Genomic DNA, 15,331 nt, shown 5'->3' with positions numbered 1-15,331 from the left:
ATGTCTCTTAGCTCACACGTGGAAAACATGTCAGTGGCATCTGCAGCAACGACATCGGACTTCATCACCACCTCCAATACGTCAACATCGTTATGCTTGTCGGCACTATTTGACGATGACCACGACCCGACGTCCCTCTCCGTCATGGTAGACGGTGTGGCTCTGGCCATCATATTCGTCGGTGCTTTCTTCGCCAATCTCATGGCGATGACTACTATCCTGGGAGACAGGGGACTGAGATCCAACTGCCATAACCTCCTCATCTTGAACCTGACGATCATGGACATGGGCGTGACGATCTCGAGTATGCCTTTCTCCATCTGGTCTATCTACGACAACGGTATCCTCCTATCGAATAACCAAATCTTGTGCAAAGTAAGATGTTCACTGTGGACACAGTCTTGTTTGTTTGGGTTTTTTTTCTATGAATGGTGTGCTCGTATCTGATTACATCATCTAAACAAAAACCCTTTGTTTATTTCAAAATCTCACCAATTATGTGTTCGTCAGGTTTGGTAATATGCCTTGTATCGTTGATTTATATTTCATGTCAGTGCATCTTTCTTAAAGGACAAGTTCACCTTCATAAACATAAGGATTGAGAGAATGTAGCAATATTAGTAGAACACATCAGTGAAAGTTTGAGGAAAATCAGACAAGCCGTTCAAAAGTTATGAATTTTTGAAGTTTTTGTGCAGTACCCGCTGGATGAGAAGACTACTGCAGTGTATGAATAACTTAGATGTCATATGGGTACAACAATACAAGGAAAATATAAAGAGAATTTCACAAAATTCCATCTTTTGAAAAAAGTACACATTCCCCTGACTCGTTACCGATAAATGTTATGGGTAATATTATTCCCCCTGCCTTTAGAAAGAGGCAAGTCAATTGCTCTTTTATCATGCGAAAAAAGTGAAAATATGTTGAAGTTTCTTTTACATTTTCTTTATGCTGTTGTACGCATATGACTCACAAGCTTTAGTAGTCTCCTCATCCAGCGGTTCCAACACAAACATTTGAAAAATTCATAACTTTTGCATCGATTGTCCAATTTTCCTCAAACTTTCACTGATGTGTTCTACTGATATTGTTGCATTTTCTCAATCCTTATGTTTATGAAGGTGAACTTGTCCTTTAAACATCTTTGAACAGTTCTTTGAACATATCTTTCCGATATGATTTTAATGGGCAAGGACGACCACGACCCGTCGTGAAGTAATAGTTACAATGAAAGGATGCCAGTGTAATATCTACGGATGATAGAAACATCAAGAAATCATGATTGAATAGGAAATCAAAGAAAGGGAGGATTAAAAACAAAATCAATAATCAACGGGGCCTTGCTTATCAAGGCAAGTGGAACATCCAAGTTAAACGATCGCCTACATGATTTTTTTTTTTTTTTTGGGGGGGGGGGGGAATAAAGTTCATTATGCAATCATATAAGCTACCAATGAGTGATGTTCATTACTAAATATGCCTTATTATTTTTCTTTTTTTGATGCATTTTCATACATTTTGCTTGATATATCAGATAAACGGTTCAGGCGCGCTATTCTTCACTTTCGGAAACTTCACGACTATAATGGTGATTTCGTTCGATCGCTTTCTGACCGTCGTGCACTCCACGCGGTTTCCTTCCTCTCGACGTCGCATTATTGGCTTCATCGTCTTCTGCTGGGTTGTCCCGGCTCTCTACGTAGCCCCGGCAACCTTCGACCTCGTGTCCGGGTTCGAGTTCAGTTACATCACTCACCACTGTTCGCCCGACTGGGGCCACTGTGTCTATTTCCTCGTTTGGTTCGTATTCATCTTCTGTATCACAATCCCCATAATGACGATGTGCTACGTCTGCGTCATTCGCGCTATTAGACAGAGGGAGGCTCAGCTCAATCGCTACGTCGGGGATGCTAACGACAAGGGCCTCGGTTCCGCGTCCGCTGCGGGCAGGCGGATGTCGCTCGGCGGAATCATCAACCTCGCCATGTCCGACGGGGTGGGCTTTTCGAAAAGGACGACTGCTAAAACTCCCACCCAAACAAGCAGCTACACTCCAGACGGAGTCTGGATCGGTGGCTGCAGTTTGTCGCAGAACCCTCCGGCGGAGGAAGAAGCGACCGTAAAGGCGAAAAAGAAGAGCATTGGCGAGAGGGTCAACAGTCGGCGGAAGAGCGAGAGGAGGTCGAAGCTGTCGTCGACGAGTATTGACCGGCTGAGCGCGGAGAAGAGAGTCACGCTCATTGGTAAGATGGTTATACATTCATTTCAAATATTGATTTTGGCTTTAAGTAGAAATGGGGGGGGGGGGGATCTGAAATGCTGTGACGTGCATAACATCTCATGTCATTTGGTATTCCGCTCCGCAAGGTTCTCTGCCTGCCCTTCAAAAACCCCAGACATGCCAGAATAGAGCGGGCCTATTATCATGAAAATTGTACCTCTGATGATATTTCTCGAAAAACCTTAAATCATTTAGCGCCCCACCTATACTTCGTTCTAACCAAATCTTAATCTACTTTTACTAAATTCTAATGATTGTAAAGGAACCTTTGTCTATATGGGAATATCAATTACTAATCTATTATCCAATGAAATTCGTAATGCACCAACTCTAAGATCCTTTCAAATCTTATTATTTGATTATTCAGATTGACTATTGTATTCCAAATTTCATACACAAGAACGTACAAAACGTAACATGCAAAGCTTTCTTTTCCTTTATTAATATTATTTTCTAGGTTCATTTTTTTATTTGATTATTGCAATTTATCTCATTGTAATTGTAAATGTTTTTATTGTGAGTATTTTTTTAAAATAACATACTTGTTGTATCGCAAATGTAGAATCCGAGGGAAGAGCAGCTGTATTTTGTACATAGGCAGTCTCTGTCTTTCGCTGTATCTCCCTTTATTTATTTTCTATCATGTCTGTACCCAACTATTGGTTCACATGCCTATATGGGCAATCAAAGTAAATGTCTTTACTTCTGTGTGCCCTGACCAACTTGTTGTCACTACCTTTACCTCTATCATTTTGTGTTACATGTACAGTAAAAAATTCTACAGTGTACAGTTGGCTCATCCTTTTGTAAAGTTCGCTCTAGTTTTTGTTTTCTGTTTGTATAAGCTCTTCATCTGATCAAATAATGATAATAATAATAATGATTTATTGTGTGTGTGTCTGTTTTTTTGTTTTTGTTTAATACATTATTTCTGTATCCATGCATATATTGTATCTGCATGTATTTAGGAATATTTTATCGTATATACTATATGTGCTTTGTTAGAAGAGAATAAAGAGTATAATAATAATAATAATAGTAATAATAATAATAATGATAATGATTGTAATAATAATAATAATAATGATAATGATAATAATAATTGTAATAATAACTTTCTTAAACACATCGTAGACTCTCACACACGCACATGCACACACACTGTTACATAATAACGATACTGAAGATTAAAGGGGAAATTTCATCCTGAATTTATGTTGCTTTGTATGAAATCAGAAAAATCAGAGAAGGCAAATTCAGACACATAAAAAGCCAGGAATTATGAATGTCTATCAGAGCAAGACGAATTGGCAGCACTGTGTAATATAGGTGATGAGCAGCTTTACCGTCCTGTACACAAAATTGCAATATTTTCATTAAAAATCTCAAGTATTTTGGCACGGACAAAACTCATCCTCCCAGACAGAAGTTACATTGCTAGTATACTTATAAACCAAGAACAGGTTTAAAGAAAACTTTTCTCTGAAGAAAAATTAAAATTAGTAAATTCTGTGTACAAACGGAAAGAAGAGCTGCTCGGCACCGAAATCACACAGAGTTGCTAATTTTTCTTACTCTATAAACCTTTAATTGATTTTATTTCATGTATCCAATATGTTTTATTGTCACTGATCCACCTCTCAGATTTTTCTGTTTTCGTACACAAGCAGAATGATATCAGGATTCCATTTTTCTTTAAAGTCGCGCATATTTCTCCAATTCCCTTTGCAGGACTTCTGCTGGTGATGACGACCATCGTATGCTGGGCACCGTACTCCATCATCCACTCGTGTTTCATCACCATCTGCATCCCGCACTGGTTGGGCGTGGCGAGCATGTGGTTAGGCTACGTCGACTCCCTCCTCGACCCGCTCATCTACTCCTTCATGAATCGCCAGGTCCGCGCCCGTTACCGCGCTCTCATCGGCTGCTGCCGCATGGACTGCACTTCACGTCCACCCAGTCGGCTCATGGTTTCCAGTGATAGATCCACCAACTGAGAACTGAGCCCACAAACCACGAGGCTGTTTCCTTGCGATGAATCCGCCAAATAAGAACTGAAACTCATAATCTCATCTCATTCCTTTATACTTTGGATTGAAAAGATTTCATTTTTGTGAATGGTTATGATCATCATCAATGCACAAAGTTGTGTGAATCTGTTTCGGATGTATGTCTCTGGCTAGAAAGTATACTTTCTGCCCGTGAACGTGTTTGCTGTGTTTTTTTCTTTGTTTGTTCGTTTGTTTGCTTGTTTGTTTGTTGTTGTTTTTATTTATTTTTTTTTGGGGGGGGATGGTCACAAGCAACGCGTCTCATTCATCATAGTTCATAAAACGTGTAAGAGAAGAAAGTAATCATTATTTCAAATTATAATTAAAGGAATAACAGTTTATAGAAACGATGATGATTATTATTCTACCTGGGCTGAGATTATTGCTGTCGGTATGTGCTTATAATACCAGTGGCGGATCCAGGGACGACCGCAACCGGCGCACGCCCCCCCCCCCCCTTATTTTTTGTTGAAACAAAAAAAAAATAGAAAGAAAAAACGGGGGAGGGGTGCGTGTGCCCCCCCCCTTTAATTTTGTAAACGCGCCCCCTCTTTACGGAATTCCTGGATCCGCCCCTGAATACTTATATTGCGTAAGCATTGTTTGGAATTGTAAATATTAAGATAGTGAAATATAGGTATAAGTGCATATAAAATGTATATCTGCAAATTTATGTTGATTTTATATACGAATATGTTGATAATAACTATGTACTTATATTGTTTTAACTTTTTTAATGTGCAAATACGTACCATCTTAATACGTTGTACATAGGTATGACGGTATTATATTTACTGTGAGTATAACTGGAATTTAAAGATATGGCATGCCGTTTGTGTCAGCCCTTTATGGAGACTAGCTTTGGTTTGGTTTCATTTCGAATCTTTTTCTTTCTCTCTTCGAGATTTAGAGTTCATTTTCTTCAAGTTTGTCCTATGTTTAGGGTGATGACATTAATCTGCATTTTTGCTTTTGTTGTTGCTGTTGTTTCTGTCTGTTTTAATGCCTCTGGAGTCCCCACCCCATCGATATCTTTCGATGTTGCATAACTATTACTCCAGACAGGTTACCTATAATAGAAATGACAGCACTAATTTAATGCTTGGCACAATAACTTGTTTGATGTCGATGAGTATTCTATTTGGGTTCAAGTTTATTTATTTGTTTTTACTTGATGAAAAGAGTTGCTGTTTCCCGCGGTTCCTTTTTTTTTCCATTAAAAAAATAAAATGTATTGTGAATTGAACGTTCTCAGCTCAGCGCCTATGCCATGGTCAAAAGTATGAGTAATTTGTTTCTAGTACGCTTATTGACACGGCTTTGCAGCATTTGATGATTTGATAAAGAAACGACTTGCGACCACAGGTGATAGCAGGGCAGGGATGATAGGGAAGGAAGTGTTACACTGATTTTCAGTAAACGAGATATCAATGGAACGTTGCTGCCAATGAGGTGTCCACTTTCACCTGTCGTTTTTGTTACAATGCTTAGCTCAAAGCCTTATCAAAATTAATGGCTACCTTATGTAGTCAAAAGCTTCAAGTTTATGCGGAATCTTTATGAAAGCTATACGCTCTTTCGAAGATTTTGGTCATCTCAGAATTCCCTTGAAGAAGTTGAAAATAAAATTTTTATCGTAAGTCCATATTGCTGGGGTTTTTTTTTTCTTCCTATTGCGTTTCTTTTTAAGAGTAAGGGCAAAAAAAACCCCATCGTCGGTGATGATGATTATGGTATGAAATACAATGTTTTGACGACGAAATAGCTTGTTTACCTGATAGTCTTTCAATAAATCACATACAGGTATACATCCTCCATCATGCAGAATAACGGAATACATTTGCATCGTATCTTCTTTTTATTTTTGTTGATGTTGCTCTCTTGGAAATCACTACCTTTATATGTATATATATATATATATATATATATATATATATATATATATATATATATATATACATATACATATATAGTGAGTGTGACAGGTGTGTTTTCAGTTGCTAAACCCCCTGGACCGTCGCATCTTAGTAGTGTGTAGGTGAGAGTAAAGAAGAGGCGGTAGACGTAGCTTTTGAGATAAAGGGCAGGTCCCGAAAGCTCGAGAAATAAAATCAAATTGTGAGGATTCAAAAGCTACGTCTACCGCCTCTTCCTTACTCTCATCTTTATATGTATAATATATATATATATATATATATATATATATATATATATATATATATACATATATATATAATATATATATATATATATTTATATATATATATACATACATAGATACATATAACGTGAAATTGTTTTTGCCAACGTGATGGGTGCTGCATTGTATACAAGTAGTCGTGAAGGAAAAGCTAGCGGTCTTTGCAGTATTTCACTTACTGCCTTTAACGATACCGAGCTTTCGACGTCTTTACGGGTTTCGTCAGGTGTCTGTGTCCACAGACTCCAGAAACCTCACAGGCACACTTCCTTAACCCGTTGAAGACGAGTCCGGAGTATACTCGGGCAAGTGTCTATGAGAAATGCGTGTTGTAGCAAAATTTGCCTGTTCTCAATGGGTTAAGCAAGCCCTGACGAAGACCCGTAAAAAGATCGAAAGCTCGGCATCATTAAAGACATTAAGTGAACGACTGCAACGTCTGCTAGTTCTTCCTCCCTGCACAACTATATATATATATATATGAAATGTAATGAAGTGAAATAAGATTTATTTACCAAACAATAACACAATGATAAACATTGTCAATATAGTCAAAATATTCCACAGTTAAAGAGCACTGTTAGTAAACAAGAACCACGGTATATATATATATATATATATATATATATATATATATATATATACAAGCGTGTATATATATATATATATATATATATATATATATATATATATATATATACACTACGAATTAATGCGACGAAAGTGTATGAAAACCATACAGATTTCGGAAGATAAGAATAGAAATTCCCGAAGTAACATAATCCGCGCATTTATGCATCGTGATCATAAACATAGGGCCTACTAGTAATAATGATAGCTCTTGCAGAGCATAAGGTTATATAATGCCATATACGAGCATACGAATTTAATAAACATTGCTTATGTCATTGTATTGTATTGTCAGGAACAAAAACGAAATGCAGCCGTAAAAGAATTGTACTTCCATTTGTTCTTTATCTAAAAAAAAAAGAAAAAAAATAAGAGAATCAGTATTAATTGAATTGAACCGATGAGAGTCATGATGATATTTGGTTTTATTAACTCCACCAACACCAACTATTTTTACTTTCATGTCATTTCATTACAGGGTGTAATATCCCATTGCCTAGCGTATTTTGGTCATCGTAATGTAATTATTTTGAGAAAGGAAACCAACCAAAACGAACCTTATGTAGGAAACATTCACATACATCCACTTTACAATCACACACACATACGAAGGCGCATTTTTTTTCTTACCTTTAAAATTTCGATGTTTGATAGACGCCAGCTAGCCTATTTTGGTCATCGTAGTGTAATTATTTTGAGAAAGGAAACCAACCAAAACGAACCTTATGTAGGAAACATTCATATACACCCACTTTACAATCACACACACATACGAAGGCGCATTTTTTTTCTTACCTTTAAAATTTCGATGTTTGATAGACCCCAGCTGAGCCCTATAAATCGCATAGTTGTCAACATTCAAATTTCAGTACAGCTGTAGTTTGTATGACGTCAATTACAGTAAATTTTCATTTCATCGACTGTGTTGCTACGAATAAGAAGTGGTAATTTATGGCGTTGTTTAGACAAATCCTATTCCACGTTACAGCTATGGCGTGAAGTGTAATTTGCACTCTAATTGCGATATAACATGAAAACGCAAATGCAATAGAATGATTTTGTTTTCAACAGTACTATGGCAACATAACCAGCTGAAACTTTGCCTGGTGTTGAAGATGTATCGGAACTTTGCTTAAATCAATCACCTCATTGTTAATGATTAAATCGGTGTCTCATGTTCGTGCCTTGATAAGCCAGTTGTTTTACAGTGTTTTTTTATGGCTCACGCGTCTGCTCTTTATAACTAATGTCGGAAGCACGCACGTGCGTCGTCGCAGTCTAGAAAAAAAAAAGTCATACCCTCCTCGAGGGATAATGTATACATCACCTGGTCCGTGGGAAAACATTTAGAGCACGTTCTTCTTACTAGCTGATGAGTGTCTCAATTCCATATCTCTACCACAGAACACGACTTGAAACCTTGTGCGACGTATACAGTCTCCAGTATATGTCCGATGATTTATGGACAAAAAAAAGACTATGAATGCATTGATAACCCATCTATTAAACAAACAAACAAACCACACACACACACACACACACACACACATACGCACACATATAAGAGTGTACGGAAACATTCGAGTGAAAATTTATATCTAAACGTTGACAAGGATTTTGCTCTTCAAATGCAAGCACATCATGGGTCGGCACAGGATGATTGATGTAAATGTTGCACACGTTCAAAACAGGAGAATACGTTGTACTGTACTAGTATACTGTATTACCATGAATACGAAAAACTTAGTTCAAACGGGACGGACGGGGAGAATTTAGGAAGCACAACGCAAATAGGAGGAACATGAGTATAGAGCAAGCAAGAGGAGGGGGAGAGGTAGGGGGTGGTGGGGCGGAGGAGGGGAGGGGAAGGGGTGGTGGTGGTGGCTGACGAGGTATACAAGTGGGGTTGTTAAAAAAAGGAAAAAGAAGATAGAAACGCCATCATGACAACTGCCGCGTTCAGGAATGTTTTGTCACACTTCAAGCATGATTCCTGCTGATTTCCGCATCGCATAACTTCATCATTATTTGTGGGAGATCATAAATGTGTCGAAAGTAAAAAACCTATTTGGCCTACTTATCGTGCCTTCGTCAAAGTACTTCCTGCTCATGTTTAATTTGACGATTTAAGGAATGTCAGTCGACGCCGGAATTTATTAGCCAGTCAGGATAATCACAATGAGAAAATGTGCTTAAGGTACAACCACAAACATAAGAAAAAGCTTTTGGTGAGTTTGATTTTTAAAGGATTGTCAACAGTTTTTGAAGATGACACACTAAACTTGGTGTGTTATGAAGAAAATTAAAATAGTGATGTATGTACAGAGTGTATACATGCCTTCTGTGTGGCCATGTATTCATTTCTACTCCCTTCAACACAAGCACGTGTATACATCCACACTAACATACACACACCAGTCCTCTCCCATACATCGCACATACATACACACAAACACACATCAACGACCGAGTCTGAGCCTGAACATTGCGCTATTTCCAGAGACAAAAGAATTCCCCCAGTCTTACACAATGACGAGAGAAGTAGCATGTTTATTACATTGCAGTACACTGAATTGTCTTTGCAACTGTTGTTACACATACTAAAGTACAAATATACACAAACTGCAAAGTAGATTATGTACAGAAATCCACATTCTGAAACTGTAGCTACATTATCATGTAGTGTACTGTTGCACATTCTATCACATCAGAATAAATCTATAGTACAGTACTGTACAATAGAATACAAAATGTAAAACTTTGTGTATGACACAATGATCATAATTTATAAACACACACAAACTATTCATTAGGTAAGAATACAGTGTTTCTGTAATAGGTTTACAACAATGTTAGGAGTTAGCACACAAATTTTAGGAGATAAAAAGCATCCGATCAAACAATGAAATGAAATGAATCTGCTCAAGATAGGACCCTTGATTTACAACTGTCCTCCAAACATTTACATGCATTTAGCAATTACAGATTGTATCTTAGTTTATCAACATTAGCTTTAAATGATTGTGGTCACTTGTACATAGGAATACATCACTCTTCTTTGAGATTTTATGGATACTAACAGCCATTCGACACCCTGGCAGGCACATTGAGAAACTTGCTCTGAAGTGACAGTGCTTGAAAACTATGAAAGACACAGCATAATTTTGGTAGTTGGTAATTTTGGTAGTTTGGCGGTTGAATACACTAATTTTCATGCACTCTTGAAATACATGGAGAGGAATAACATTTAAATTACACCTATACCTAAATACTACAAGTGCAGTGAGCAACATATACGTAACAAGTTCAAACACAGACTTCGCATAGCTGAAAAAGATCTTACTTTTCTCACAAATACTTTGTCACCACTTTGATTGCCTTCAGTTTGCGCTTAGAGTGAGTTTCTAGTCATATAAACTTGTGACATAATTTCTTTTTTCAGGTATCATTCATATTTTAGCAGTTTAGATTCAAGGAGTTCTCCAAGACTAGTCAGACTATTTTTTCACTTTATTTTCTGCAGTTACAGTAACACTAACATTATCCTGAACAAACACAGAAAATCTGAATTCCTATTAAAACTAGATATATCGCTACGGCTACTGATATGCCTCCGCCATAATGCATGGTTCTCCTAATAGGTCTATAGTACAATGTCTTGACAATGTGTGATGACAGTTTCACACAATTGGCAAAATATCAAAATGACAGGTTTGACACAAATGTGCTGAATGTTCACTTTCCTAGAACTAGGTTCAATTGGATGAATGATTAAAATGTTAGAGTGCAGGTATTTGGGGAACTGATGATTTTTACTTGACTTTTGACCCTTTTATAAGTTTATGCATTGAGTAATTTTCAAGGTATTGAGAAAAAGTATAATTTCAGTATCAAATGGGAAAATAGCATTATCTAAACCTGGCCTTTGACCTTTGACCTCACAGTTCCAAAGAGAATCACTGTTAGGTTGAACATGCAGACTGTAAATATGTAAGTTTCATGATGATACCTTGAGTTACTTTCGAGATACGGAGGAAAAAGTGCAATTTAGTACTTTCACTTGACCTTTGACCTTTTGACCTTTGACCTTTTGGCAAGAAACTTCCCCAAAAATATATATTGGGTAATACATGCCATACATCAAGTTAAAAAAAAAAAAAAACCTTCAGGCATATTGCATTTTAAGGAAAGTAGTGATATTTTGAGGAGTTGACCTTGACCTTTGACCCCTGACCTTTGACCCATGACCCCCAACTTCCCTAGATAATCACTGCCCATCGGTACAAGCATATATACTAAGTTCCATGAAGATACCTTAAACCATTTGCGAGATATGGAGAAAAACATGAAATTTCAATTTTTTTTTCACAAAATAACCTGTGACCTTTGACCTTTGACCCTGTGACCCTAAAATCCACACAAAGTATTATCCCCCAAGGATATACCCTCATACCAAGTTTGATGTAAAACCACCACACGGTTCTTGAGATATCGACAAAAACAAAACGGGACAGACGGACGTACGGACGTACGGACGGACGGACGGACGACCCGAAAACATAATGCCTCCGGCCACTTCGTTGCGGAGGCATAAAAAGAAAAATAGGACTTCCATCCCTAAATATTTAACAAAATGTTTCATACAATTTGCAACCTTTCAAGGAATTTATTTCAAAAATTCAAGCATATTTTCAACATTTTTTCAAGGACGAGTAAAAAGCAAGGTCTTTTGAAGTGCATACAATTATGTTGGGACATGCCTCCTGATATCTTCTTTTACACATCAATCCACCACTCTGAGCACAACAAAAGCTGTATAAAATATCTCTTTGAAACCACCATATGTTATATTAATTTTTGGACATGCCTCTAGCCCAGATACTGGCCGATTTTAATCATCCACATTCCCCACACTAATACATGCATACACGCATGTACTCCACACTCAATGCACCAGACCGCTGATCATGACACTCCGGGCCTGTATTCAGAATTCGTCATTTTGTGTAATTCAGGCGCCACCAACTTCCATGGTAGGCACACTGCATGCATACAGTCCAGAAAGTGAACTACTGTTTACGCCGAATATTTAGTTGGGTTTTTTTTCAAATCAGGTGCTATACACAAGAAAATAATGACTCTGATGATCCTGATATGAATGTAACGCACACCTTATACATTTCTCCATTTAGTACAGCACTCCATGATCGCGAATTTAACCACTCGCAAAATTGTCGGGAAGTCCCGATTCGCAAAAATTTAGACTCGCTAAATATATGGCGGATACAGTAACATGCCTCCTGAAGGCAGGACTGGTTAACAATGGGCAGTAGAGATTGATCAACCAAAGACTGGATTGTCAAAAAAATATATATATATTTAGAAACTCCCTTCTCAAAGATTATTCACATAAATATGTCAGATTTATTTGGTATCCACCTCACAATACTCCATTGTTAAAGGCAGAGAAAAAGTAACAATCACTTAGGTCACAGCTGTGTAATAATTTAAGTATCAAGGTGAATTTTCTGGGACGGCTTGAATGCTAATCAAGGTTAGTGGATCTGAGGTGCATGGTTTGCATCTTCCATATCAATATCTACATCACTCTTTTGACAATTACTGAACCGAAACACAAAATAGATCTTTACACCACTTACAAAGAATTAAATTGAACACATTGTTTATGAAATATCTATAACAATAAAAAGCATTTCCAAACAAGTGTGACCTAAAGAAAAACAAAGATTTAAAAAAAATGCAAATGCACATGAACAACTTTACAGAAATTTTGTGGAAATACAATTTGTATGTATGAAAGAAAAGGAAAACAAGATTACCCGTACTAAGCAGTAATATGTATGTAATGCTTCTGGTACTTACAGAAACATGCAGCTAATAATTGATGCTAATAGTTGACACCAAACAACTTTGCTGCTGATTGAAAATCTGACGCAGTACATCATCAAACATACAGAAAGGTGGAACAAAAGTTTGCTGAGAAAGAAAAAGAGCTATTCGTGGGATATCATTGATAATCCCAAGCTGTCATCCTTTTAGGTTTATCCGCAAAAGACTCTACAGAACATGAATATTTCAGTATTTACACTTCAATCTCAATGTCACCAGGTAACCACACTTTACGAAATCCTCATGGAGTCCAAAGAATACAACTGTCCTTCCACATAGTTATGTCATAGATGGATGTATCTTGTTAAAATTCTTTATCTTTATCATGGCATTCTGGTTGAGTGTGTTACAGACCCATGCAAAGTGCTCCCTTTGGGCTAGTAACACATCTATTCATGATTTTCCTCTAATCCAACACAGATTATGCAATGGATACCCTCTGTTCTGCTGCTGCATATTGCTTGGCCAATGTGGTCTCGGGGAACACACTTGTCAAATTAAACCCACTGCATATGAAAACCTGGTGGAGCCTGTACAGTGTCTATGGAGACTGCAGAATATTGTAGGTAACAGGTTAATACACAGATGCAGCGCATTTGTAATAACATCACTCTTGCATTAAACCATGGCAACAGAAAACTTTTGTTCACGTGACCAACTAGAGTGACACACGTATATAAAACCAGGCGATGCCCAGTTTTCTTTTATTTATTTATATATGGCATCATTATTGAGCTCTCCAGTTTAAACTAAATGTCCCCTAAAAAATTACATCTAGTGAAAAAGCATGTGTCACATTTCCAAAAATAAACTGATCAATTATAGAAGAAGAGAGAAATGATAGATTGCACAAGTAGGCTCTATTTTCATTCAATAGTATCTGTGCCTTTGTTGCCTCAGAATGAATCTTTTAACCCTAGCTAGGCCGGGCTATTTAGGTAGATGATAGAGCAAGGGGGGGCCTCCCAGGCCCCCCCTCCAGATCTCGGCCGTTGACCGCACAATCGCGACGAAATTTGGCACACACATTGCCTATGATGTAATTTAAAGTACCATGAAGTTGATTTTTTTTTTTATTATCATTTTTGCTAAATTATGCTAATTTATGCATAATGACGCATGAAATCAAACAATTTGGTATAAATCACTAAATAAAGCTCAAAAGAGGCACATTTTTTGGTGTAAATATTCTTTTTAGTGTCCTGAGCAAATATAAGAGAAAAAAATTGTATAATCAGACAAAATTTCTTAAGTATTGTTTTTTTTTTTAATTTCTTATGTATTTCTTTGTTTTTTCGACTTTATGTTTTTCATTGTTTTTTCTATGAAATTTGTCCACAACATTGTTCCGAACAAGAAAATATGTTTTGAATTGATTTTAATCGATAAAACCCCAAAATAATCATGCTTTTATGAAATTTGCCTGAAAGCACAGTTTGCATTGTAATTGTACACGAATTCACATTTTTGAGCAATTTTTGGTCTGACATGCACGCACATATTTATTCGAAACTTCGGAACCCCGCGCCCGGGCATCGCATATTTGGTGTCAAAAGATGCGGGAGACTCAAAAGAAAAAAGTCATGAAACGTCGCGGCAATAGCTTTTCGCAATGGCGAGACATCGCGCGAAACGTCGAGCCCCCCCCCCCCCTCGGCCTAGTTAGGGTTAAAATATTTAGCTAAATGATACTTTCTGACTACAAGTGTGAACACATGTTACACTTACACTCACTTTTTTTCCTTGCAAAATCATCATAGGCTGTCCACTACAAATACATTACTTGCATCTTTACATGCAAAATGAATGCTTAAAACTGTAAGCTTGCTCTGCTTCAATAGCACAAACTGAACCATGCCATGTGCACAATGTATGCCGATTTAAAGTGCTTTTACCACACTACATGTAAAAAATGCCCCAAAAATATAAAATGGAAAGGACTGACAGAGAATTGCAGGTAAGATTTTCAAATGATGGGAATATTTCAAGCATGAACTGCTGCAATACACAATGAGCAAATGACATTTGACTATTAGAGACATCTTACAATTGTCATCAATTACAATTACTGACCAATCAACAGCTTCATTCCATATATGTCTTCTCTAGGGCTAATTTTCCAAATTCTCTTGAAATACAGTACCGACAGCGAATGATTTTCCACGCGAACATTCAGGAATTTTTCTGAATATTCGCGAATCGCACATTCGCAAATATTTACGAATATTCGGAAATAATTGGCGCTTGATATCC

General features: G+C 37.2%; 1 protein-coding gene across 1 annotated transcript; it reads left to right on the top strand.

The window, feature by feature from the left end:
• On the top strand, positions 1-4,284 carry LOC139722491 (alpha-2A adrenergic receptor-like). The gene is made up of 3 exons (XM_071633779.1): positions 1-375; positions 1,538-2,246; positions 4,016-4,284. Exons 1-3 carry the CDS (start codon positions 1-3, stop codon positions 4,282-4,284), a joined length of 1,353 nt encoding a protein of 450 aa, XP_071489880.1.
• Positions 4,285-15,331: the final 11,047 nt, after the last annotated feature.

This window comes from Diadema antillarum, unplaced genomic scaffold, assembly GCF_040938485.1.
Source record: "Diadema antillarum isolate AM-2024a unplaced genomic scaffold, OU_Dant_1.0 scf00000166, whole genome shotgun sequence".
Classification (NCBI taxonomy): domain Eukaryota; kingdom Metazoa; phylum Echinodermata; class Echinoidea; order Diadematoida; family Diadematidae; genus Diadema; species Diadema antillarum.
This window is presented reverse-complemented; position numbering and strand designations above follow the sequence as displayed.